This window comes from Stenella coeruleoalba (genome assembly GCF_951394435.1).
Source record: "Stenella coeruleoalba genome assembly, chromosome: 9".
NCBI lineage: Eukaryota > Metazoa > Chordata > Mammalia > Artiodactyla > Delphinidae > Stenella > Stenella coeruleoalba.
The window spans coordinates 93,449,805-93,476,353 of NC_137155.1; the positions used below are offsets into that span (position 1 = coordinate 93,449,805).

At 51.2% G+C, this 26,549-nt stretch overlaps 3 protein-coding genes across 3 annotated transcripts in view; 1 reads left to right on the plus strand and 2 right to left on the minus strand.

Moving 5' to 3' along the window:
- Nucleotides 1-4,044: 4,044 nt before the first annotated feature.
- Nucleotides 4,045-4,905, plus strand: LLCFC1 (LLLL and CFNLAS motif containing 1; the record flags this gene model as incomplete). Its single annotated transcript, XM_079931959.1, has 3 exons — nt 4,045-4,186; nt 4,472-4,476; nt 4,654-4,905. 3 exons carry the CDS (start codon nt 4,045-4,047, stop codon nt 4,903-4,905), a joined length of 399 nt encoding a protein of 132 aa, XP_079788085.1.
- On the minus strand, nt 4,878-25,798 carry KEL (Kell metallo-endopeptidase (Kell blood group)). Its single transcript, XM_079932110.1, has 19 exons — nt 25,714-25,798; nt 25,349-25,493; nt 24,879-25,055; nt 22,933-23,057; nt 22,486-22,632; nt 19,551-19,610; nt 19,269-19,457; nt 18,888-19,036; nt 17,137-17,266; nt 9,857-9,967; nt 8,644-8,742; nt 8,323-8,400; nt 7,782-7,882; nt 7,510-7,620; nt 7,309-7,376; nt 6,914-7,083; nt 6,465-6,560; nt 5,330-5,741; nt 4,878-4,910 (listed from the first exon to the last, which is right to left on the minus strand). Exons 1-18 carry the CDS (start codon nt 25,759-25,761, stop codon nt 5,580-5,582), a joined length of 2,166 nt encoding a protein of 721 aa, XP_079788236.1. The 5' UTR covers nt 25,762-25,798; the 3' UTR covers nt 4,878-4,910; nt 5,330-5,579.
- Nucleotides 25,790-26,549, minus strand: part of LOC307191863 (uncharacterized protein) — a 145,123-nt gene continuing 144,363 nt past the window's right edge. Inside the window, exon 5 of the transcript XR_013829867.1 lies at nt 25,790-25,822. The gene's annotated coding sequence lies outside the window, so the exon portion shown is untranslated. The remainder of the gene's footprint in view (nt 25,823-26,549) is intronic.

Consider the following 26,549-nt stretch of genomic DNA (forward strand, 5'->3'; position numbering starts at 1 on the left):
TCCAGGGTGCCCTGTGTGCGCTGTGGGCTGTGGGGACGTGTGCACGTGCACTGAGGGGACTGGGGGCCCTGCCGGGAGAGAGAGAGGCTTTACCTGGAGGGGAGGAGCTCTTTCTAGAGAGAGAGCCCTGGGGCACAGAGCCTGCCCCAGAGCTGGGAGGGGAGGGGGAAGGACTTTGTTCCTATCAGTGGGCTAGGGCGGCTGAGACCGGGACAGGAGAGGGGTGTGGCCCAGGAATCTGGACTGGGAGCCTAAAGGTGGGTCCCACGAGCCAGGTGAGCAATTACCTTGGGCGCAAGAGAGTACAGAAGCAAAGCCCTCCAGCCCCACGATCAGGCAGGTCCAGGTTTGGATGCTGGCTCTGAGTCCTTGCAAAGCAGCTAGGTGAGCCTCAGTCTTCTCACCTTCTAATCTGGAAAATCGGGTAACACTTACGTGCTCTCATGGAAGTGTCTGTAAAGCACAATCATAACAGCTCAAGGACAGTTGATTCTTCTTCCATAGATGAGCTCAAAAGCCCCCAGACCTGCTTGTCTGAGCTGTGGTCACCTCTGCCCTCTACCCTGCAGCCCTGCAGCCCTGCCTCAAAGGAGGTTTCCTGGCTCAGCCCAGTGACCCCTCTTCCCTCCCAGCTCCTCCCTTCCAGTCAGAGGAGACCCCAGAGAGCCCTGCATCCCCGCAGAGGCGGAACAGCAGGAACTTGGAGGAAATCTTGGGACTCTCTCCGGGAGTAAGTCAACAGGAGGAGTATGCGTATAAAGACAAGACAGTGTTCAATTATTTTATGGTACGACAGTTTCCACTTTTCTTCCTGTTGTTTCCCAAGAGGTATATCCACGTTATTGAATTGCAGTCATTCAGTAGATCTGCGAGGTACCTGGGAACAGGCTGAAGGTTCTCTGTTTCCTAAGTGAGAAGACAGAGCAGGGAGATGTGCGTGTGATACCCACGGCTGGTGGCAAAGCTGGAGCTGGCGTGCAAGGTGGAACCTTAGGTCCAAATCACCCGTCAGACCTCGTGGCCTCTTGGGAGCCTTCTGCCTATCAAGATGAGAGGCTTGGGTGGAGACAGGCTGGGGACCCTCCACCTCGGAGGTCTTCAGGAACAGGGACCTCTCCTTTCTTTTGCTGTAAGAAGGAGAGCGCGTCTCTAGAGACTGAAGGATGGACAAAACTACCTTTGGAGAGGGATGAAAATTGAAAGGAAAATAAGAAATGAGGTGCCCGAGACGAGGAAGCACGCTCTCCCTCAGGAAGGGGGGAGATGCCGGCTGGGAAGGGGGAGGGGTCACCTTGTGGGACATTTTCTGCTTTGCTGGGGGTTGGAGTAGTGTGGGATTGCAATGACCTCTGAAGCCTTGGGACTTGCAGTCTAAGGAGATGGAGGGAGCGATAAGGGTGAGCTGGGGGTGTAGATGTGCTGATAAGAGGCCGGCAGAGGAAAGGAACACCTGCCCGGGAAACACTCAAGCCCTAATGCTAGTCCTGGAGGGAGTGGAGGCGGGAGGGCCTGGTCAGAGCCGCACAGAGCAGGTGTGCAGGGCTGGCCACCAAGGGCATGGTCCTCGGGTCCCGGAGGAGGAAAGGGGGGCCCCCTCCATGCGTGGGCCTCCACCTCTGGGTCTCCCCCTCCCACTTGCGCTCCTTTGCCTGCACTGTCCTCTCCAACGAGAGGGGCAGGAACAAGCTGCCTGAAGGGGACCAAGCCGTTCCTCCTGTCCTACCTGGTAGGATTAAGATTCAGAAATGGCCTTCCTCATCTTTAAGGAGTTCTCTCCTCTTCTGTCCTCTGGCTTCCCTCCCCGTCCCCCCATACCCTTTGTCACGTCCTGCATCGCCACCCTCTTCTCCCTTCTCTCCTCTCATCCGTCCTCATTCTCCGGCAGCTTTCTGCAGGCAAGGAGTCCTACAAGCTCTCTCCCTCAGGTAGAGATGATGCCTCGGGGTCCAGCACGAGTGTGTAAGAGCTGGTCCAGGGCCCCGACTTCCCTGTCTTATCCCAGAGACCCTTCGTGCCAAGGGAGCCAGATCTCTTTTTCTGATGGGATGAGAAGGAGGAAAACATATAAACCCAGAATACAATGTTTAGGTCATACCCTCCCACCCCACCTGCCCACAGCCACGTAGGGGAAGAATTTGAATACCATCCTTTAAAACATGAAGAGGAATTGTCATTGGATGGTGGAATTATTTGCCTTTTTTCGTTTTTCAGAATTTTTTAACATACTTTTGTAATAAGAAAAAAATGGGAAGGGGGTCCCTGGTTTCCTACAAGGATTTATCTCCTCAGCACAGGGCATCAGGCAGGCGGGTGGTGAGGGAATGGGGGCAGTGGTAGTGGTGCCACCCGGTTCTTTCCTCTCCAGCCGCCCTCGTAAGACACCCCGACGCCCAACTACCCTCCCCAGGCAAACTCACAGAGCCGGAGATGGCTTCTCATTTAGCCTTGAACCAAGAGGCTCCTCCCCCAAATAGCCAGGAGGTTGTTAGTGATTTTTTTCCATTCAAGCATCATTTCCTGAACCTGCAGGTCAATGAGTGCAAGGGACAGGTGAACAGGGTCACCTGCTTACTTGAATCCTGCCTCTCCCATCATCAAGTGACCTCCTGTACCGCTCCCCAATCACCCTGTCACCTGGCTTGGATCGCCAGGAAGTAAACAGCAGGCCGTGTCGGCTGTCTGGGACAGTCTCCCGATAAGCCCGTCTGACGGTGTGGGCAGCATCCGTGGGAGGGAAGCTCCACGGGCCCTTCCATTTCTGCGATCCCCTCTTTCAGGAAGGGTACGTGTTTCTGCGCACATCCTCACCCCTGCACGTGGCGGTTCCTTCAGGTGCAGGGTACGTGGACGCCAGGAGCGGTGTGAGCTGGTGGTGATAGTTCCAGCGTGTCTAAGACCCCCCTCCCACCTGTCCTGGCACCCCCTCCTGTCGCTCATGGCCAGTATCTGTCTCTGGTTTTTCAGGGTGGGGCTTCATCCTGCCTCCCCATCTCTCTGCTCCAGGAAGCAGATGTAAGCCACAGTCCATTACCAACAGGTCTGTGCTCACCAGGGTCATGGGCAGGGGCAGGCACTGGGACGTGAAAGCAGGTCTCTTGAGATCCGTTACTTGGGATCCTTGCCTCTGTCTGCCACACTGATTTTTCTCTGAAGACTGTAACTCCTCCCACCCTTTAGAGATGGAGTTTAGACACTGGGTCTCTAACAACTTTCCCTCTGTGTCTGAGTACAGGAGGATGTGGAATGAGGGAAGACGGTGTTCAGTCTACCAGTACAAGAGGGCAATGGCTAGGATAGAGGGAAGTCCGGGAGAGGACGATGAGTGAGAGAAAGGTTTCCACTTGGGTCCAAGGCACTCTGCTCTCTGTCTCTCTCACACCCAGAGCAGGTACCCATCCCCTCCTCCACCCACGCCCTCCCCCTCCTTCATTTCTGACGGAGCTGAGTTTCATGCACAGCCCAGGACTTGAAGATCCCCATTTTGACATCCGGTCTGGGTCTCAGTTTATGCAAGTCGCTTTCCTTTGAGAAAGGCTGTACAGAGGAGTGGGAAGGTGTGATATTTAGAATCTAAAGAATCGGCCAAGAGCCCTGCTCTGCACCTTATTATCTGTGTGATCTTCAGTCAGTGGGCGAATCATTTCTTTTGTGAACCTCAGTTTCCTCATCTATATAATGGGTTTGGCAATACCGTGACTTTGAGTCCTGGTTACTATGTGGATCTAATGATATAATGGACATGAAAGGACTCCACAAACTCTTAAGTCATTGCTGTGGCTCTGCACAGAATGGCCCACCGTGGTCATCCTGGAAGCCTCAGTTGCCCCCTGCTAGCCACTCTCCACGCTCTTGCCTGCCAACGGAACTCTCCAAGAGGACGGGATGAGGGTCAGGCCCACGACTGTGATGTCACAGAGCTCATGACATCAGAGGTCCTATGGAAGGGAAGGGGAGAAAACGGTGCTGGGAAGGGGTAAGCGCCGGGACAACGGACAGGGGAGGGAGGAGAGGGTCCTGCCGGGCACTGGGGACTAGGGAAGGCCCATGACTTCCCTGGGCTCCCAGCTCTGCAGGGCAGCATTCCTGGCATCCATCCTGCTGCTGCTGTGGGTCAAGGGGGTGACGCCTCAGAAAGGGAGCCCAGGCCTGGACGAGAGGAGTCAGAAAGAGAAAACACCCTCTACAGGTAGGTGAAGTAGGGGGACGATGCCTGAAGCCGGGGACCAGATCTCTTTGGAGTCAGATCACTGGTCAGGCCAGAGGGAAAGCTGAGATAGGTTTGGGTTACGGGCGGTCACCCCAGGCCCTACTACTGCAGTGTGAGTGTCCTGTAAAGGGCCTAGAGCCGCAGTTCCTCACCAGGGCCGTACTCAGGGTGTGCCGGGGCCAGCGGATGTGCGTGGGACCCTGTGAATACGGGAAGAGGGTCTTGGAAGTTCACCCTCCTCCACGTTGGTCCCTCACTCCCCAGACGAGGTAACACCTTGGAGGAGGCAGTGTGAATTGGCAGAGGGGAGTGTGTGCCCTTGAGCTGGGGCTATGGCCACACACAGACCAGAAGAGACCCCCCAGATGGAGCATCGCCTCTGTGGTCAAGAACAAGGGTGTGGGCGGTTGGGCTCCCAGGTTCCCCAATGCCTTCCTCTTTCCAAGGCGGGCCAGGGGCGGGGGGCAGGGGGGGCATCAGAAACAGTCCTTTCACGCTGTCCCCCGTCCCCTGTTTCAGACCAAGATGGAGAACAGTTTGCAGAGCACTTTGTGGCCTCCTCAGTGGGCGAGCTGTGGCAGGCAGTCGACATGACCCAGCAAGAGGACGAGCAGATGTCAGAGGCGGTGGCAAGCCGTGGCCACCTGTTCCACCTCGCCTTCTGCTTGAACCTGGCCGGCACCGTGGTTTTCCTATGAGGGACCTGGAGGCGGAGGCGGTGGCCTGATTCCTGGATGAGGACCTGGACATCTGCCTCCGCTTCACGGTAGCTTACTGACCGCCTCCCCGTGGGGGTCCGGAGCGCTCCTCCCGAGGGTGACGTACATGCGGCTTCCTGGCTCTTGCCCATGACCCTCCCCCTCGGGACGCAGCATCAGAGAGACCCCGTGCTGGCCTCTCGGCGGCCCATGGCCCCTGCCCACCTTCCTCCCCACCCTCTGAGGGCCATCTCCAAGAGCGGAGACACCGGACCCCTGCCCTTCTCTCTCCCCCAGCCTCTCCTGGCTTTGCTCAGGACAACAGATTAGGGGTAGGGAGGCAGCAACAATGAGAGTAATAACAATCAAATCCTGGAAACAAGTGGGGGCAGCTTAATCTTGTCTCTAACCGGTTTCCACCGACCTTTAGCTCATTCACTGGTTCTTTCCTTGTCTCACGTCCTTGGAACTCTGCTTGGCGGTTTCTCCTCTGATTTTTTCTGACTTCTAGGCATCGGACATAGCAGGAAAGTGTTCTTAAGAGACAGGCAGAAGCCAAGGGCCGGCTTTTATTTTTGGAACAGAAGGGGAGAGGAGGTATTGTCCTGATTCCAGGGATGGGGCAGGGAGATGCTGATACACCTGTACTGAGGTCTCTTTGGGAGCCAGCTGGGTTACCAGAGCTGGCAGCGGCTGGAGGGGTGCATGAGGGTGCCGTGGGGACAGTGGAAGTGTCTGGCGAAGGCTGGGCTGTTGCTTAGGGGCCCGTGGATTCGAAGGGTAGGAGGGCTGTGAGTGTCCTGAGGATCCTGGGTGCTGGGGTCCCTACACATCACCTGGGAAGAAAGAGAGGTCCATACAGGGTAAGGAGAAAAGCAGGGTATCAGGGTCAGCAGGACACGGCAGACCTGGTGACCAGGTGGTAACTAGGGACAGCAAAGATAAAAGCAGGGATAGCAATGCTCTGAGGGCCACATGGAGGAAGGAAGGTATTTGCCATATGTGGGTCATTTAATCGGGCAGTGGGTATCTGGGGAGGGCTGGTCTGTGCAATCATACCATTTGCAAGTGCCCTAGAGGTGGGTCTGCTGTAAGAACACTGTGCGGGTCTCTAAGTATCCTGAGGAATTGGGGGCACTATCTGCTGAGGGATCTGCTGTAAGAACACTGTGCGGGGGTTATGTCACGGGGGGACCCCACTGCGTGGCGAGGTCTCCGAGGAGGAACGTGGTCTATAGGTAGTCTGTTAAGGCTCTTTTTGAAGGGATCTGTGTTTCCAGAAGAAATGAGAGAAGATAAAAGTTGGGCTCATCTCAAGGAGGGATTTGGGAATACAGTCGTTTTCCGTTTTCTGAAGGCACTGCTGAATTTGGTAGAAGAATTTACAGCAGGATGAAGGGATGGTCCCAAGGGGACACGTGTGAAAGGATGACATTGGGGATTTGTGCAGCAGAGGCTTGGTGGCATTGGGGGGAAGATGCTTAATAATATCTGAGTGTTAACGATAGGGCATTTATCTGACATGGACTAAGCCCTGGTGGGAGGTGTCGGCTGCCTACCTGGGCATAGCTTCGGAAGAAGAGCTGCCAGGGGCTGAGGTTCAGGTTGGGCAGGGTGGTCTCCCCACGGTACCATAATAGCCTCTTGTTGTATGCCTGGATATGGGAGTGGGATGGAGAGTCGCCCTCAGGCTCTAGACCCGTGGCCATCTGGAAATCTGATGCCCTACACGCAATATCCGAAACCAGTTCACGGTCCTTCTTTCCAAGTTCTGCACTGACACACTGCTCTGAGCCAGGAGAAAAGGTACTTGCCGTGAGAGCTATGGATCTAGAAAAGAGGGCTCTATGGAGTCGGAGGGGGTCCTCAAGTTGCCACCTGTTCAGTGGGGATGTGAAGGGCAGAACGTTTTGCTATGTTTGCCTGAGGGATGGTGGAAGGAAAAACTGGGGACAGGCTCTCTATTCTGCTGGTAAAAATAGATCGCAGCCCTTGGGATGTGAGTTACCTGCAGTGCAATGGCCAGTCCCCCCGTGTCTGCAGCATCCTCCAGGAATGTGCGGGAGCCATTGAAGAAGGTCCCGTTGGGTAATGGAAAGGCAGCATAGTGGCGCTCCAGGCACACTAGCGCCCCCTGTAGGGCATGGGTGTCACAGGCTGGGCAGCCCCCAGGGAATACTGTTGAAAATGGGGCAAGGGAATGAAACGGTGAGGCATGATGCAGGGGTGAAGACACGGGGGTACCACAAACTGGGCTGGCTCCCAGGAGCACTGCAAAGGCTTCAGAACTGACCCCACCCCGGAGCCCTCGCACAGCTTCCCTTCTCCCCCTCTAGGATGCCTTTGGGGCCTTCAACCTGGGTTCCCGATGGCCCCATCTCCCAATGGCCCGCTGTTACTCACGGAGCTGGTAGAAGATGTGCAGCAGCTCATGGGCCATAACGCTGCCGGCGGCGCCAAAGTTCACAGCTCTAGGGGGCAAGGGCTTGTCTTACCCTCAGAATCCTTCCAAGTTTTTGGCCCCAATTCTCCAACCATAAGTCGCATCCATCATTCATCATAACATGGGTCCATTGCTCTTGGGAAACTTAGAATGGCCCATACCTGGGGTAGCCAGGGTGGAAAAACGGGGGTTGGAGGAGTCCAGCTGGGAAGACCACCACATGGTCAGGTATTGAATAGTAGGCATTTACGCCCCAGGGGAGCACCTGCCACCTGTGGAAAGAGTACATATGAATACCAGCTCTATCATTTACGTGCCGTCGTTCCCGCATACTGTCACTGTTCCTGTTCCCCTGAGCCTCTGGCTTTCTTTCCTGCTCATTCTGGATGGCTATCTTTGGGATGCGGTGTCTGTGTCTCCCTCGCCCTCGTACCTGTGGTTGGGGAAAGGCTGCAGGAAACTCCGGATGATTCTAGCTCGGCGGGATCGGACACAGCTCAGGAAGGACTGCAGGAAGCTGGGTCCAAGTCGTATCTGGGAGGAGGCAGGAGGCAACTCGAATACACGGAGACAAATGTAGATGTACACTGACATACCCTGACGCGGACATCTGAACCCAGACAGATAAGCCCCGATGCGCGGACCTCCCCGGAATCGTGGAAAACCAGCGCCATGACACCAGTGCCTGCGTGGTACAAACGGGCTTCACACGTACCAGCACACAAATACTCAGGCAAGTCACACGAATGCATGGGTGCGAGTGTGCACACACGCTCAACGTGACCTGCAAAGGTTCTACTCTTCTGTTGGCAAGATCCAGAGTGTGGCTATCCGCCCATCAGGCCCCAGCAGCACCAGGGCAGGGAAGGGTTTCTCAGGATCAACTAGGGGAAATGACCGTCTGCCACTCTGGTGGATCGGGGTGGGTGAAGAAGTTGAGGGTTAAAGAGTAAATGGCGAGGGCAGGAACCCACATCGTTGTATTCTTGTCTGGCTGGGTCTGGCTTCAAGGCCCATTCCGGGGCCCCCATCTTCACCTGCAGCTGGGTGACCTGGGAAGAGACACAAAGGTGGAAGGAACCTAGCTGTCCCAAGTCTTATCAGAAGGAATCTCTCCTGCTCACTGCCCTGTCCCTTCCTCTGGTACTGCCCCCAGGATGTGTGTGTGGCATATTGGTGTTTATACTTGTGCCCTTGGCCTTGAGCACGCTCCTCCAGGCCCTGTGATCTCTTGATCCAACACTCAGTTCACACCTACTACACGTTCCCACACTGTCTCCTTCTCCTGGCCTTACCTTGTCCTGGACCTTTGCCCGGGTCTCTTCATCCATCCAAGGAAGCATCTGGAAGCGAGCGATGAGGGCATCCTTGATCGCAGTGAATAATTCCATGGCCTGTGGGCAGGACGGGGCAGGGAGAAAGAAACAGGATCAAACTCAGCCTCAGTGCTGGGCCCTGCCCACTGGGCCTCTGGGAAGGGGCCTCGACCCTGAGGGGCTGCCAGAAGGAGGACGGTCTCAGACAGAGAAAGTGCAAAGTGCTACCTGCTAGGTGACCAAAAACTCAGGGTACGGAGAGCTGTGGGGATGTGGAGGAGGTACCAAGCACAGAAGGGGAAGGTGGGAACTGGTCACTCCTGACCCTTGACGGGGTAGACAGCTCCTTTCCGTGACACTGTCCTTTCTCTCGGCCGGGCAATCCTCTCAGAAAGTGGCGGGAGGAGGTGGACCACCATCCCCTTCTCTGCTCTCGAGGGCCCTCGTCCTCACACCCTGTTTCTTACAGCCTGCATTTCCTCTCTCCAACTTCCAGGGCTCCTCAGCTTCGCAACGAGCTGAAGCCTGCCCAGCTTCACACCCCGACTGTGTACTGACTGCCTTCTCGGCCATCTACCACCGTGTGCATTTCCTTTCTTGATGGAGGAAAATGGATGACGACACTGGGAGCCTGAGTTCAAATCCTAACTCTGCTATTTGGTAGCTGTGTGATCTTGGGCAAGTTTCTTAACCCCTCTGTGCTTCAGTTCTCTCTGCTTTAAAATTATAATAATAGTAGGAATTAAAGTAGTTGGTGCAAAGTGCTTATAAGAGTATCAGGCACATGGTAGGCACTGAAAAGTGTTCAGTAGTTATTTATTAGCGCTTCTGAAGATGATAGCATTCCATTCTGATGTCATTTCACGTGTTGTTAAAAAAAAATCACAGGTAAACAAGGGGTAGGCTTAGAGGTCATGCAGTTCAATTTTCTCATTTTATGGTTGAAGAAACACATGAGCAGGAAAGCTGGGTGACCTGTCCAGGTCAGTGTGTGTTGTGCGGACTTTGTGTCTCAGAGCTAAACTGTGCAGACCCTAGGGATGCAGCGTGTCCCTCTCTGGGTTCTCTCTCTAACTGGCTGGTTCTCTGACCACAGAGACCATCGAGAAGAGCAAAGTCGCTAGAACTAGGAGAGGATGGGTTGGCGGGGAAGGGGCGGAAGGACGTGGGCTGGGGAAGGGCCCTCACGTACAGCACTTCGGGTGCTGGGGCCGAAGGCCTCACGGACAAACAAGGCTGCCAGCGTAGGCTTGAAGAAGGCTGCCGTCTTCTCCACACACGTCATCCAGCGAGGGTGGGCAGGCTACAGAGACAAAGCTGGAATGAATGGCTCCCGCCAAGGCGTCTTCCTCATCCACTTTCCCAGGCCAGTCTCACCTAGACCTTCACCCCCAGAGCATGCTCTCTTTGCTGGACTTTCTGGGTTTGTCTCCCTTTACTCTATAACCCCTTTTGGTGACACACATGGGGTCATGCTGCTTAGCAAAGAGGGGCTCACATCTCCTCCAGGATTAGTCTCATGAGCCTGGGTTGGGCAAACTATCCTTGTTTATTGCCTATTGAATTTGAAAGCCAGGCCACTGGGAGGCATCCTTCTGGATGATTGAAAGGCTCCTGGGAAGGACAGGACTAGAGCCAACCCTCTCACTTTAGCAGGTCTGCCTGCCACCCTGTCCCCGCCCACCACGCCTGCCACCCTGTCCCCACCCACCACGCACAGAGCCCGGCGGAGACTCCCATCCTCCCAAGCTTCTTTACTTAAAAGAGAAATTGAAGAAGGAAGAGTCTCCCTGCCTCCTGCCTTCCTACCCCACTCTCCAAATGGTTATTGAGGATCATACGGTAAGACCTTGTCTTATAAAGAAGGAAGTTATCAGAGTAAAATTGGGTTTTAGATACCACATTGTTTGGTGGGAGAAGAGGAAAAAAGAAAAGATTAAATATACGAATTCAGAGCACTAAGACACTTTCTGCCAAATCAGGGAAAAGGATATAGGATGAGAGGATGGACGTCTTCAACTTCAAAGGCAGAGAAACGGTTAGACAAAAAATCAAAAGAGGGGACTTCCCTGGTGGCGCAGTGGTTAAGAATCCGCCTGCCAATGCAGGGGACACAGGTTCGAGCCCTGGTCCGGGAAGATCCCACATGCCACGGAGCAACTAAGCCTGTGCACCACAACTACTGAGCCTGTGCTCTAGAGCCCACGAGCCACAACTACCGAGTCCACGTGCCGCAACTACTGAAGCCCGCGCACCTAGAGCCCGTGCTCCGCAACAAGAGAAGCCCCAGCGACGAGAAGCCCGCACACCACAACGAAGAGTAGCCCCCGCTCACCGCAACTAGAGAAAGCCCGCGTGCAGCAACGAAGACCCCACGTGGCCAAAAATAAATAAATTTATTAAAAAATAAAAAAATAAAAACTCAAAGAGGGCCTTGGCAACTGGGGTGTTTTTTAACACGTTTGGCCAGAGACATATGACTGCCACAAGCGTTAGTTTCTGCAAAAATCCCCTGGTCAAATAATGTGTTAACAGCAGGATGGGAAGACTAAGAAACATAAAAGAGAGATGTTGGGGTGGATGGCTTTGAAGAGACGACCAAGCGTAGGCCCAGAGATGACGCAGGGCAGGTGAGAAACAAATTCAGGAAGCTGGCCTAAGGGAAAGCTGAGCTGCGACTTAGGAAAAACCGGCTAACATGCTAATTTGGGCTGAGTGGGCTGAAGTCATAAGACTTCATTCCTGTAACTTATTTATTCCCCCAGACGTCCTGGCAGGTCAGGCAGTTAGGCTGCCACCCCGCATTCCGGTCCTAAGGCTGGAGAGAGTTTATGGGGCTTCCGACAAATGAGGAAAGAGAAAGGAAGGCCAGCACTTCTGTCATCGAAGACACTCCTGGGCCTATTAGAATGTTCATCATTTTGGAGGTTGCTCCAGACCCGGTTGCCCACATCTGTGCGTTCTTGTCTGTCCCCTCACCATGAGACCTTTTAAGAACCTTCTCCTGTTGAGGAGAAGGGACTCAGACACTTTCCAGAGTGTATTACTTGGAGCTCTGAAACTCACAAATGTGAAATACAAATAGAAAGGCAACCTCGGTCTGATAGCAATGCCTGGGTCCAGTGCAGGTGCTGCAGGCCCCCGATGACAAGCTCGGCTCTGAGGCTGCCTTTCATCAGACTGCTGCCGGAGGTGGAGGGCTGCACCCAGGACAGGAGCAAACACATCAGCCTGGAGCTTGGTAGTGTGGACCTGCCTGCCCTTTCTATACCTCCTGGTTCTTGAGTTGTTTCCTGATCCCTTTGGCTGGTGCCTGCCCTTCTCTCCAAATCCTTTGCCTGTTCCATGCTGTTGCCCATAGCCCAGGCCACGGCAGGCCCTGACCTGGTTCCTGGAGAGTGTGGACACCACCTCGGACCACCCACTGCTCACCCTATGCCACTCTGGGATCCTTTTGGTCACACTTGTGCTGAGTCATATGTTCTATGTGCGGGAAAACAACTTCCAGAATCTATAAATGAACGTAAGTCTCGGGGGTGGAGGTTGGCAGGTTGTATATTCATCTGCTGGGGGTTATGAGTATCTGAGCTGTCTCTCAAGACGTGGAGTGATGGAGTATACCACATTGATTGAAAACAGAGAAAAAGAAAAAAAATCATTGCTAAAATATACAGGATAGAAGAGATACTTCAAACCCAGGATAATGAGGCTCAAAAGATTAATTTTAAGGAACAGAAAAATGTTGCGGGAGTGGGAATGTGGGAGGGATGGAGTGGGAGTGTGGGATTAGCAGATGCAAACTATTATATACAGGATGGATAAACAACAAGGTCCTACTGTAGAGCGCAGGGAACTATATTCAAAACCCTGTGATAGGGGCTTCCCTGGTGGCGCAGTGGTTGAGAATCTGCCTGCCAATGCAGGGGACACGGGTTCGAGCCCTGGTCTGGGAGGATCCCACATGCCGCGGAGCAACTGGGCCCGTGAGCCACAACTACTGAGCCTGCGCGTCTGGAGCCTGTGCTCCGCAACGGGAGAGGCCGCGATAGTGAGAGGCCCGCACACCGCGATGAAGAGTGGTCCCCGCTCGCCGCAACTAGAGAAAGCCCTCGCACAGAAACGAAGACCCAACACAGCCAAAAATAAATAAATAAATTAATTAATTAAAAAAAAAAACAACAAACCCTGTGGTAAACCATAATGGAAAAGGATATGAAAAAGAATGGGTATATATGTATAACTGAATCGCTTTGCTGCACAGCAGAAGTTAACACAACACTCTAAATCAACTATACTTGAAGAAAAAAATCTTTTAAAAAAGAAAGAAAAAAAGTTGCAGATACAAGCTTAGAACCATGAGTAATGATAGACTTGATAAAAATCAGGAAAAATTCCAAGAGTCTGGAGAGAAGCAAATTTTTGCACAATTTTCAGTAAGGGGAAGGTAGATTTTAGAGATTACAGGTGAGTCAGGAATCCTTAATGTTAATTTCTAAACAAAATTCTAGAATGAATCATTAAACCGACTATTTTTGGACACTTGGAAAATAATGTGTAACTCCTGAGGACCAGCATAGCACCACTGAGGACGAATCATATCAAAATCCTTTTGAAATGTCATCACTTTTAAAGGATCATTAAATTAGGATAAACAGCAGATCTGGAGTCACAAACTCAAACAGGGGCCATGAGGTAACCTAAGTGAGAGCAGCAGTCCAACGTCAGAACCCCGGGACAAGAAGGGGTACGGCAAACCGGAGAGAGGGACGCAGCCCTGCTGGCTGCATCACTCAGTCCCAGTCATTTGTCGCCCCTGGAGACGGCTAGCTCCGTGTTGCCAGAGCTTCACACTGACAACAACAAAAAAGGCTGGAACTCTGAGTCTTGCTGTGCCATCACCTAACAGTTTATAAAAAGCTTCAAAGGCCAACAACACACACCTATGGGCCAGATTCAGCCTCAAGGACCACCGCAGTGCTCCCTCTGTACAGAGAATTCAGTATTTACTAACTGTGGATTATTAACTTAAACCCTCATACTTCAGTTACGCCAGCTATAAAAATGAGCCTAATGCCTGTTCTGCCTTCCTGTTCCGCTTTCCTCACAAAGCTACTTGGGAGAGCAGGGGAAACACTACGTGGAACGTGCTCTGTAAATTCTAAAGTTCTACCCCACTCTGTTGGCATGATTTTGATTTCAAGATAGCAGTTGGTAAAACCAAAACTTACATCTTTGTGAAATCGATGGAGAAATCCACGTTAAATGACAGTGTGACTTGAGTGGATTCTGACTGACTGGTCCACAAGGGAACATCAGTGATTACTGACTCCAAGTTAGTACGAGCTTCCCCGACCACCCCACTGGACATTGTAGCACGTCCTCACCTAGTATGCCTCTCTCCCTTTCCTGTTTTATTTTTTCATGACACTTAATACCATCCAATATGTTTTATTCAGCTTACTGTCATTCTGCCTCCATTAGAATATAAGTGTTTGAGGGATTTTTGTCTATTTTGGTCATGAAGATTCCCAAGGGCCTAGAGAAGTGTCTGGCATATAATAGGGGCTCAATTAACATTTGGTGCATAAACGAACTGACGACTCTACGCTAGGTCTTCAATAACCTGACCCAATACTCTTCCCTCTGCAGAATTTTACCAGTAATCTAGATGAAGATGCAATAAATAAAACTATGAATGACCTAAGGCAGAAATAACAGATCATTGAAACAAAGGCTAAAATTACCTGAATAAATTGGGAGGTCGGGCTGAGTGTAAACAGTTCACATTTAATGGGCAACAATGTGAGGTTCTGCTTTTAATTCCCCAAACTCAGCTTCTCGTTTAATAAGAGGAAGACCTGGCTTAACAGCCAGGTTCATTGATGATATATTCAAAAGTCACAAACAAAATATGGTCAGATAATGAGACCTAACAGTCCTTCTGAATAAGGGCATTAGAATTCGTTCAGAAGAATATGGTTAGACATCTGTAATTAACAACCATCGGATAGAAATACAAATTTTGATCAAATCAAGGCCAAAACCTTGGTGGTATCTTTGACTCCACTTTCACTCTCACACCACACATCCGTCAGGAAACACTGCTGCTTACCTTCAGAATATGATCTTTTAAAACATAAAACAGATAAATCCCTCTATAGGCCCCTGTTACATGCAGAGAGAAACCCAGGTCCTTACGGTGACCTACCAGGTTCCGGATAATCCCCTCCTCCCCTCTCTGATTTCCTCCCTACTCTTATCCTATTTGCTTTCTCTGTTCCAGGTGTGCTGGCTCCCAGGCTGATTCTCAAACCCCCCAGGCCAGGCTCCAGCAGCAGCAGGACAGCCTTGCCTGCAAGTCCCATCACCTTTGCTCAGCCAAAGCCACTAGGAGGATCTGTCACACTGTACCAAGCCTTAGCCAGCCTGCCCCGTGCCTTGTTGCAATGAAACGATATCCCTCTCTCCGCCGGAAAACCCGTTCTTCTCCCTAGACACTGCTTCCGTCCTACCTCCCGTTCAGATATCCCACTGATCATTTAAACCCACCCTCATCTCTCCCTCTTAGGAATTCCAAGAGTATCTAAACCAGAGTTTTCTCAGAACCCAGTGACGCCCATTCATTTACTTAGCATATGACTGCTTTTGTGTTACAAGGACAGAGTTGAGTGGTTGCAACACAGATCACATAGACCACAAAGCCAAAAATATTTACTATCTTGACCTTTATAGAAAGAATTTGCCAAGGCATTTTTTGTTACCACCCACTATTTCTCAATCCTGCACAGTTTGTGGTTAAAAATATGGCCTCCCGGGTCAGACAGACCTGTTTTGGAGTGTGTTCCTCCACTTAGGAGCTGTGTGGTCTTGGGAACCTTACATGTCCTTTCTGAGGACCTCAGAGTGGTTCCGGGAATAGTAAATAAAATAAGCAATGCCTGACACAGAGTAACTACTCCATGTATGTCAGCTTTTATTATTAATATGTGTCATACCTGGTACTGTTCCAGACAGGTGAAAGGGCTTCACCAAGTCACAGAACTATTTGTTGGTAGGGTTTGATTCAGCTTTTAAGCCCAAGGACAATTATATATCCTATTAGATATATAAGGCTGTTTATAATATGTATATAAAGGATATATATGTGTATAAAGGGTGGTGACTTTAGCAATTCATAAGCCTTCTAAGTTTTTTAAGTGTGAATTTCAACGTTGGCATCCTTACACCTTTCAAAAAGCACCACCAGGCCATGGTTCTGGGATTTCCAGGAGGCTGTCTGGTGCCAGGGATTTTGTAGCAACCCTAACTAAGAGGGGTTGGGGCTCTGTCTCATCTGAGTCAAGGGAAAGGCTGAGCCACAGGTTCTTGGGGACTAGCCTACCTGAGTGAAAATTCTAGAAAGTTTTTTGGGTTTTCTTTCTTTCTTTTTTTTTTAACAATGATTAAGCACACAGACTCTGGAGCCAGACTTCCAGAGTTCGAATTCCAGCTCTCACAACTTACTAGGTATATTACCCCGAGCAAGCCCCTTAACCTTTGGGTCTCAATTTACCCATCAATAAAACAGGGACAGGACGGTCTGCCCATCTCATGGAATTGTCGTGAGGATCAAATCAGCTCATGTATCTAAAGGGCTTAGAAAACTATCCAGCACGTTTGAAAGTCTCAATAGGCAATAACTACATTCCAGTCCCTGCATTTACAATTCCCTTCTCTGAATTCCACAGATATTTCAGGTTGCCAAAGCCATGAGTTTCTCCAAGGCAGAGAAATGGTCCACAAATTACTAAGAAAAGAAACCCAGTGATTTTCAAGACTACCCTGAGGCCTTGCCTGAGGATGGAGGACATCTTATGTTCTAGACGCCTCCTCTTGGGATTGGATGTGTCGACCTAGGATTTCAAAGTTCTCAGTAACTGAGTATGGACAGAGTAGACTTTGGTTAGTAGAGCACGTTTGGTACAGCTCCCTCCTCTGATATGTTGGGATCTGCACCACGAAGCCCACGGTGTGGCCGACAGAACCCTCGGGATGTCAGAGATGAGCTCCTCGTGAAGCACCTTTGGACATGGAACGCTGGAGTCACCGAGACAAAGGGAAGGTCCCTGCCTCTTACTCCAGTGAACCCTAGGCTGTATGTCCGGCCCCTCAAATCACAGCGCTCAGGATAACCAGGCAAATAGTCTAGGGGTCATGACAAAAGAAAAGCAGGCCTTGATCACTTCAGAGCTTTATATCTAGACTTTAACAATCAGCAAAAGGCCCTCGAGGTAGCCAGATGTGTGCCTAAGGGTCTGGTCCCTGGTGCCTCAGCTCTCAGTGTCAGCCTTGAGTGCCTCCACGAGAGCCCAGACCCTGGGGCATCTATCTTCATGCCCCTCCCTGAGGGGGCTATGCCCACGTTCATCCCCCCAAAGGACAGATGCTCCTTTAGCCCCCCATCCGGGAGGATTCCTCCCTGCCCCTCCTCACCGTGGGTGGTCGCCCTGTCAGCTCCCCCAGTTTCTGGCTCAGCAATCTACGTGCCTCTTGGAATTTACTGTCCAGGGCTGGAGAAAGGGTCCCCACCAGGCCCAAGATCATGTGGCTCTGCAGAAAGTCCCTGCGGAGAGAAAAGAGACCCACAGTATACCCCCGGGCTCTGGGGAAAACACCAGAAAAGCTTCCCCTTGGATAGGTCACCTTGATACTCTCGGGGAAGCCCTTCTCTGTATTAATAGAGAATAACTGCTTCACATGTGAACACGTCAAGAAGGACTTTTCAAAAAATAAAAAAAAGAAGGGCTTTTCTTTCTATCTTTTTTTTTAACCCTAGTTTAAAAATATTTTATTGCTAAAAAATTCCAAAACGATTAAAGTATCATCAAAGTTCACTGATCACAGATCACTTTAACAATTAAAATAATACTGAAAAAGGGTGAAATGTTGCGAGAATCACCCAGATATGACCCAGAGACATGAAGTGAGCAAATGCTATTGGAAAAATGGTGCCCACAGACTTGCTTGACACGGGGTTGCCCCAAACCTTTCACTTGTAAAAAACCACAATCTCTACAAAGTAGAATACAGCGACGCAAAATTAAATGTTATCAACTATAGTCACCATGTTGTACATTAGATCCTGAGACTTTCTTCACCTTACAACTGAAGGTTGGTACCCTTTCACCAACCTCTCCCTATTTCCCCACCCTTCAGCCCCTGGCAACCACTGTTCAAAACTTTTGTCTGTTTTAAGAAGAGCTTTTCTTGATGTGGGTTGGGCTGGGGTGGAGAATGATAGAAGAAAGGACCAGATGAAGAGGAGGACCTCTCAAGTCACAGCGGCGGGGGCGAGGGTGGGGGAGGATCTGGGCTAGATGAAGGCTGGACTTAGATTCAACCAAACAGATTCAGCTACTTCCACAACCAAGAAACCTCAGCTCATCTTAAGATTCATCTTCTAAGAGCAACAAAGCTGGGATGCAGGACCTTTCTCTGCCCGGCTGGCAACTCTCTCACCGGGTTTGATTTGTATCCTTACATAGGATACAAATCGCACCTGCGTGAACGGCTGTTTGCTTCTCCCTGAAAGAATTTCTAGTCGTTGCTGCCACTGAGTTACTATGAAGATGGGCTTTGAGCCCAAGGCCCTGGAAGGAAGCCACTGCCTCCAAGTGGTGGCCACACAGTATCAGGGACAGCAGTGAGCCCAACGCAGAGCCTCATCCTCCCTCCTCCCACCTTCCTCGACGCCCTGATCGTTCCCACAAGGGCCCCAGAATCCTCTCACTACAGATGAGAAACAGCCTCTCCCCCAGGTTCTTCCCAGCCTTCACCTCCTCCATCTACTCATCCCACGTACCTTCTCCTCCCACCCACACCCCTCAGCTGCTGACAAGACATAAATGCCCAGCTGTCCCCAGCAACTGGCCTTCGAGCATCTCCCACAGCTCAGAGTTACTTCACAGGCTGGGTGCTACTCCCAGCAAACCCCATGTCTTGTCAGATACCTGGATCCCTCATTTCGTGTGTGTTTCCCTACCCCATGCCCCCCGAGCCCCTCTTCCTGTTTCCACCATGTCCTCCTGGGCCGTCCATCCCACCCCCTCTCTGCCCCCATATGGCCCCAGATCCCTCCCATCTTTCTGCGAGGCCCTTACTAGCCTGCATTCTCCAGTCTTCTTTGTCCCTGAGACCTCCGGTCCTCGGACCCTCTTTCCATCACCCTCCCACGTGGGGCAAACCTGTGCTTCGACAGCTGCTTTTCAACCAGTTGCGACATGTTTTTCAAATACTCCAGGTCATGGACTGCGACGGGATGAGAGGGGCTCAGGGACATTGGTGCGAATGTCGCTTGCAAGCAGGACAACCAATCGATGGCAGGGGCCATTTCCTTAAAGGAGGGATACGGAGGCTTGGGGGGACAGGAAAGGAGGAGAGGGGGCATCCCCTCCCTCAGGTAGGAAAGGGAGTGGGGAGGCGGGGGGTTGAGGGAAAGGATGGAGCCAGGAAAGTTAGGGATGGAATGGAATTAAGGAAATAAGGAGAAAGAAGACAAGAAGGTCAAGAAAGTTTGGGAGCGAGACCCTCAGGCCCATCTTCATCCCGTCCCTGGTTCAAGGTACCTGCAGTTGGTCAATCGTGACCATGTGGAAGAGCTTTCCCTGTGCCTGCTGCTGGTCCGGGGGCCTCAGAAACTGGTACAGCTGTGAGTTAATGGAGATGGAAAAGGAGGCGTGTCCTCCCACCTTGTTTGGGTCTCCTCCCAGCAAGGTTCCCAGGCGATTCAGGTAAGTCAGGTATTCCCGCAGGATCTGGGGGAGAGGCAACCTCAGTCACAGCCACCGTCGGCCCCTGCCTTTCTCTAGCACAAGAGGTCAGGACCTTGGTCCCCAGTGCCATCTTACCTGGGCATAGTTCATCTCCTGCTTTTGCTTGAGGGGAACATCAAACTCTGGCTGGTCTATCTGGACACAAGAGAGACTGAGAGAAGTGGGGAATGTGGAGGAAGGAGAGGACAGGTGTGGGGAGATGGGCATTTACCAGGAAGATGGCCCCAGGAGATGGACTAAAGGGGGCACAGAGGAGGAGCCAGAGAGCAAAGAAAGCCAGGGACTGGGGGGCGAGGGACATGGGGGAAGAGTACAGACGTGCAAATGTGCAAAGAAGGTACTTCAACCAGTTTGGGGGTGCTCAGCAAGAGAGAAGCATAATAACCCATGTCCTGTAGGGAATCATTGTCTGTACCAGGGCCAGGTCTAGGGTAAAGGGAGTGAGATACCCGTCTCAAGTGCAAAATTTGAGAGGTACTGAAAACTCAGTAATCAAGATCGATAATATCTTAATTGAAATTTTAAAAATCTAAATGAATGCTAAAAATCCCCACAGAATAAAATAGCAAAACTTTGTTCATCATGTATTTTTCCCAAAAATCCACAATGTATTTCTGATCATTTTTTTTGAATTGTAGATGTTTCCCCAAAAGTCCGCAATAGAGTTTTGATCCATTGTTTTTTCAAGAAAGAAAATCCACGATGAACAAAGATTTGATATTTTGTTCATCATGGATTTTTGCATTGATTTTGACATTTTAAAAAATATTTATTGAAATACTATTTATCTTGATTAGTGAGTTTGGGTACCCTCTTAAATTCTGCACCCCAGGCAAGTAGCCCACTACCCTCACGTACTTCACCCTACTTCTGACATCGGTGTGTCCTTGTTTCTATCCCGAAGATCTTTGCTCCCACGTTTTTTGTTTTACTTCTCCGACTTCAATATCCTACTCCCACCTGGAGCTATATACTTTTCTGCTCTCTTGAATAAAGCTTTCACTTGACTCCTTTGTCACATTTTCCATCCAAACTTTAAAGAACTAAAAGTCATCTATGCCTTTGCTTCAACCTCCTTACCTTCCTCCTAACTCCATAAAATCGGAGTCCATCTCCATGACCATTTTGATGCTATGTCTAGAAGGTTCCAATGGTGTCTTTTCATTCCTTATTTTCTAAGCTCAGAAGTCTCTGGAATCAAAGATAACCCCTCCCTCCTGAACTGGTCTCTCCCCTGTCCTTTGCGGCTCAGCTGAGCTGGTGTGACCCCCACCTCCTGACCGTTCTTACTCTTCTCCAGCACCACCTCATCGGGGCTCTCCCTCTGTAGTTCACTCTCTCTACCTGTATTTCCCCTCAGAGACCATTCAGTCTCAAGGTGATGGGAACCACCCTCCTCCCATCCACACCAAACCAACACTGTGGGGTCATTGTCTAGTTTCTCCATTTCTCTTATTGATATTCAGTCAGTCACCAGTCGAATCACCATGGACCATCCATCACCACTAGGATGAGGATGTAGGTAGCTGCCTACATCCTCATGCCTGGCCTCACTTTCCATTTCTGCCACAATCATCTTAGTTCAGAATCAACGTGGCTCATCTAGCTGCCTAGCACCTCTAGGTTGACCTTGAAAACCGCTGACTGTACTGGGGTTCTATGTACAACCATCATATTTGAAAGGCCTCTGTAACTCATTTTTTTCTATTATGTCAAAAGTTATCACCTCAGTCCAGTGTCGTAGGCCAGGAATAATCAGTCTCAACTTCATGTCTTCAGCGTCACTTTTACCTTCCACTGCACCCCACCCCTACCCGCAAATCCTCTGTTCAACAGACCAGCCTCCTTGCTGACCCCACAGAGGTGTCACACCATTCCAGGCTCCTCCCTTAGCTCAGGACTTCCCCGCAGCCCTTATAAGGCCCTTTAGCTTCACCGTCAGCTGTACCAATCAACCAGGCTTCAGGACTCAGCCCACACTCTCCCTCCTTTGAGCTTCTCCTTAACCATTTCAGGTCTTAACCAATTTCCAAAGGCCACACCAGTTAAACTCCTCAGCACACCCTTTAGAACTGAACTTGAGAATGCCTCATGTGCACTGTCAGTTCTTGTATATTCATCCTCATATAATTTCGTGGCATTTTGCAGAGTAGGGGCCAATATATAGGGTCACGTGGCCTACCACAATACCGATGCGTTCAAGGCTTTAATTTTTTTTACCCGCTCAGCAAACACCTGGTGTGGGCCTCTAGATGCCTGGCCCTGTGCTAGGTCCCAGAGACCTGAGCTGAATAAACCGTGGGCCTGTTCTCGAGAGGCTCAGTCTTCAACACAGCGCTAAATGCTGAGATGACAGGAAATGGGAGAACAGAGGGGTTCACCTACATCTCAGCCAGGGTTTCAGTGAAGATCTCCCGGAAGGGATAGTAATCAAGACCAAAAGTTGAAAGATAGGTATGAGTTTTCCAGGCTGAGCGTGCGAACTGAGGCGTAGCGTTGCAGGCAAAGGAAGCCATGTATGCAAGGAACCGAAGAATGTCCTTGGAGCTGTAAGCGAGGGAGCATGGCTTGGGGTATAAGGAGGAGATAAGGCTGCAGGAGTTTGTAAGGGTCATACTTGCAAGGCTTGGCTAAGGATTAAGAACCAGATCCTGCTGACCTAGTGAGCCATTTAAGGCATTTAAACAGACACAACAGCATAATTAGCTCTTGGTTTAGAAAGGTCCCTCCGGGGAAAATGAAAGCTAAATCGTAGGAGGGCAATACGAGAGGCAGGGGAACTAGTTGAGAGACCCTGGGGGTGATTCCCAGACGCTACAAGGAAGACCAAGACTACTGTCTTCCCAGAACTGCCCTGCTGCTCCTTTCCCTAATCTCACCTGAAGTCCCTGGTTCTCACATCAATAATTTCCCTAAAGATAAGTCCTTCCCTGGATCGCACATCTTTCCTCTCCGAGGAAACGTGAGTCAGGCCCAGGTTTACTACATTTTTTGCCAGTGCCTCCCTCACCTGGATGACCGGCGTGTACGGAGGGGTGGGAAGAGGTCGCAAATAGGCTCTGAAGAATGGGAAGTGACCATACTGACTCATCAGAAGGCTCAGAGTTCGGTTAAAGTCTAAGGGAGTCCAATCACCGGAGATTGGCCAGCCTCCAAGCTGGGAAGGAGAGAGAGAGGGCTCAGCACAGGGACAGTCTCCGAGACCAACCCCACCACCACCATTGCTACTTCCTGGCCTCTACTCTGAGTCCCTTAACCCCTTTAGGGCTCCACCTCTATCCCTCTTTCCCTACCCTCACCCAAGGTCCTAATACATCCACAGGCCATTGCCATTTCCATCTCCCTCCCAAATCCCTAGGAAAGAGACCCATCCTCTAGGGGGGAAAAAACGGCAGCCTTGAGCATATGTTGGTCTTGCGTGTTATGCATCCAGAAACGTTGATGCCCCGGGTCTCACCTCCTCAATAACTTGTCTGAGGGGACCAGCCCCTGCACCCTCAATGGCACCTGTGTCCATGCAGGAGCTGTAGAACTGGAAGGCTTTCTCCTCCCCAGAGTCCAGGCGCCAGGCACCTGGGGCTTCTAGAAAGGAAGTGTGGGAGAATTAAAGGAGTGGGGCACCAGCCAGGAAGGTGGGAGACAGAAAGGTTATAGGAAAGGGAAGACTTCCAGGGATAAGGAGGGAAGGGGAGAAAGAGAGGGATGAGGAAAACTGGGAAGATGGGATGAGCTGGATCAACTTGATGGAAGAAAAAGAGCTGGGAACGGGAGCACGGACAAGACAACGAGGAGGATAAAGGAGAGGTGAGGGAATTCCCTGGCGGGCCAGTGGTTAGGATTCCACACTCTCACTGCCGAGGGCCCGGGTTCCATCCCTGGTTGGGGAACTAAGATCCCACCTCCCACAAGCTGAGCAGCGCGGCCAAAAAAAAAAAAAAAGGAAGAAAGGTGAGAAAGGAAATAAAGACGAAAAGACGGGAGGAAAAAAAGAAATGGAATAAGTAGAGTATGGAAAAAGGAGAAAGTAGAAATGAGAGGCAGGAGGGAGATGAATGAACGAATTAGAAATATTGGGGAAATCAGAGGACTTCTAAGGGATCGGAGAGAGGAAAGTGCATGAGGAAATGTTTAGCAAAGAGAAAAAATAGGGGCAGGCTCCCCTAGTCTGGACTCTCCCCTCTCTTTGATCCCAGGAAACAAACACACACACACAGGACAATAACCCAAACACAAACCCATTTGAATCCTCCACCTTCTAACATCTAACACCTCTCCCTCAGTCCCCCTGGCATCCTTTCATTCTATTATGGGCAGCAGAATTTGTCCGAAGTGTATTTTTTCTTTTCATCTCCATACCGTAAGTGAAAGCGTGCCCCTCTACCATGCAGGGAATACCCACCTCCACTTTTTTTCCCATCAAAAGAAGGAGGGCAAAGGGATACATTTATTTCTTCCAGATTCCAATTGATACCGTCAGCAGGTTCTCTGGGTTCCCATATGCAGGAAATGCATTCCTTTTGTTACATGCTTACTCCCAAATCCTCGCCACCATCCACCAACTTCCTGGGACCAACTTCCTACTTCCTATGTGGCCTTGGTTCCTCCCTCACAGTTTTCCTCTCAGTTCTTTTCAACACAGCCACCATCTACAGGAATCTTCTTACCTCCAGCCTTTTTAACTTGGTCCTCCTCTCCCTCCAGCATCTCTTTTGTGCCCATCTATATTCATTCCCTTACACACAACCCAATAAGGACCCCTCCATCACTTCTCACCCACTACGCCACTTCTTTCCTCCCACCATCATCTCCAATCAGTCATCTCCATCATCCCAGTTCAGCTTCTTCCAGTTCAACTTGCACACCATGGTCCAAGGTTTCAGGGAGAACAGGAGATAATGGTGAAAAGAGGGGGGTCTGGGAAGCGATGGGAGGGAGAGGATAACACTGACAAGGGCGCGTTAGGAGACAAGAAGGGTCTGAGGGCTGGACAATGAGAGTGATGGAGAGAAAGATTAAAGTGCAACAGGCGTTGAGGAGATGCCAGTGCGGGAAGACACCTAGCATCGGGTAGAAATTGAAAATTTAAGGGAGGTAACACAGAAGATGGAACTTGGTGAAAGGGAGAACTTGGAGAGAATGGAGCAATCGTGGATAAATGGGAAAGGAGAGAGGATAGGGATTAGGTAAAGAAAAGATGAAAGGAGGGACAAGAAGAGATGGAAGAGAGGTGGTACCTGTGGTGAAATGTACGGTGATGGAGAAGCAAACCTAGCAGTTCCCTGAGAGCCAATGGAGGATGGTGCAAGCCAGGTGTTCCACAGGCACACAGGCTTGGAACAGTTGTGATCATTCTAGGCTCAGTGGCACCCATGGCAAGAGAATCTTCCACCCTGATTTCCTTACCCAGTATTCTCTGAAGTCGGCGCTTGTTCTCCTTTGCAAGAGCCTGAAAAGAACTAGTGGTCCTGTTGGTGTTTCCACAGGCAAAGCTAAAGAAATCAGTGCAGGGGGCCACACTGGTGTTTCCAGAGGCCAGGTAAAGACTCAGGAGGTCCCGACACACAGGCGTCTCACAGTGGGCTGTGGGGAAAAGCTCAGAGCTGGGAAAGAGAAAGCGATGAGGGCTCCCCCAAGGGGCTAAGCAAAGGAATGTCTGGTGAGGGAAAGGGACAGAGGCCCTGGTGAGGAGGAAATGGTCTGACTGGCGGCCAGGAGCGTGATTCAAGGGGGAAGAGGTCGGGAACCCGGGGCCCCAGAGGGTCGGGATGAGTGTCAGTTAATGGACACAGAGCCTCAGGATGATGGATGGATGGATGGGGTCCAAGAATGAGGGAGGGCTGAGTGGGTCGTGGGAGACCTAGGATCTCGCTTACCAGGACCACAGCCCTGGAAAACGTAGCCCCAAAGCAGCAGAGAACCAGCGAGGATTAGACTGAAAAGCAGGACTGTCATTAGCGCTCGCCTGGCCATCGCCCACTGTCTGCCGTGTACCGCGGGCAGCCCCTCTTCTGGAGATCTCTGCGCAGAGAGCCAGGAGGTGAAAACCACAAGATGGAGAGAGGATATTGGGAGAGGGGTGGGGAAAGGGAGGGGAGAGGAGAAAGAAGGGACAGTTAGTGTTGGGCCCCTTTGTATGGAGATAACACCCTCATTATCCCAAACCCAGCCCTCTTTGGACCCCTGGGAGCCGGCAGGGTTGTCATAAATCTGCCCCGCACAGGTCACAGAGGTCACTTACCTCCCGTCTCCTGCGGGTCCCCGCTCCGCTCGCTGGCTCAGACCCCATGGCTCTCCCCCACTCGTCTCCACCCTCCTGAACTGAATGAGGAGGAGGGAGGACAGAGAAGCTGGTTCAGGAAGGGGGGACATTAAAGAGAGTTATATCAGGCCATTTTGACACCTCCTCCTGCCCACCTACTCCCCCATACACGCACGTGCACGCACACACACACACACACACACAGACACACACACACACACACACACACACACACACACACACACACACACAGACACACACACACACACACACACACACACACTTGTGTATCTGCATGCCAGGGCAGTGCTCCCAGAAGTGCTTCAGAAGGAACCTCTCCCCTAAAGGTATCCCTAACCTCCCTCCCTCCCTTGCCCGTCACCTCCCTCTCCTTCACCGGTCCTGTCCTCCAAGCCTCACATCCCTCCTCTCCAGGGGCAGGCCGGGCACTCACACACCATCCAGCCGCACCTCCCACCCGAGGCATCTGACTGCAAAAGGGAATGGCTTTCTCCAGGGGACTTGCCGTCTGTCTGGCCTTTTCTCTGGCTCCCAGAATCCTTCCTGGTCCTGCTCTAGGTGCTGAGTCTGAGGACGGGGATTCAGGAAACGGCCTCCCTCCTACCCCACCCCAGTTCCTTTTTCCTGGAGAAAGGGCGCTTCTGCCACCTGGCGCCCCTGTGCCCACTCACAAGCTATTGGCCTCTGGGTGGAGCCTGTTTATCAGTCAGGAGACACCTCAGCCTCTCCTCCTCCTTTATCTCAGCCTCTCAGAGGAGACGGAGGGAGGGAGACTTCACTCCCCAGGCAGTCTT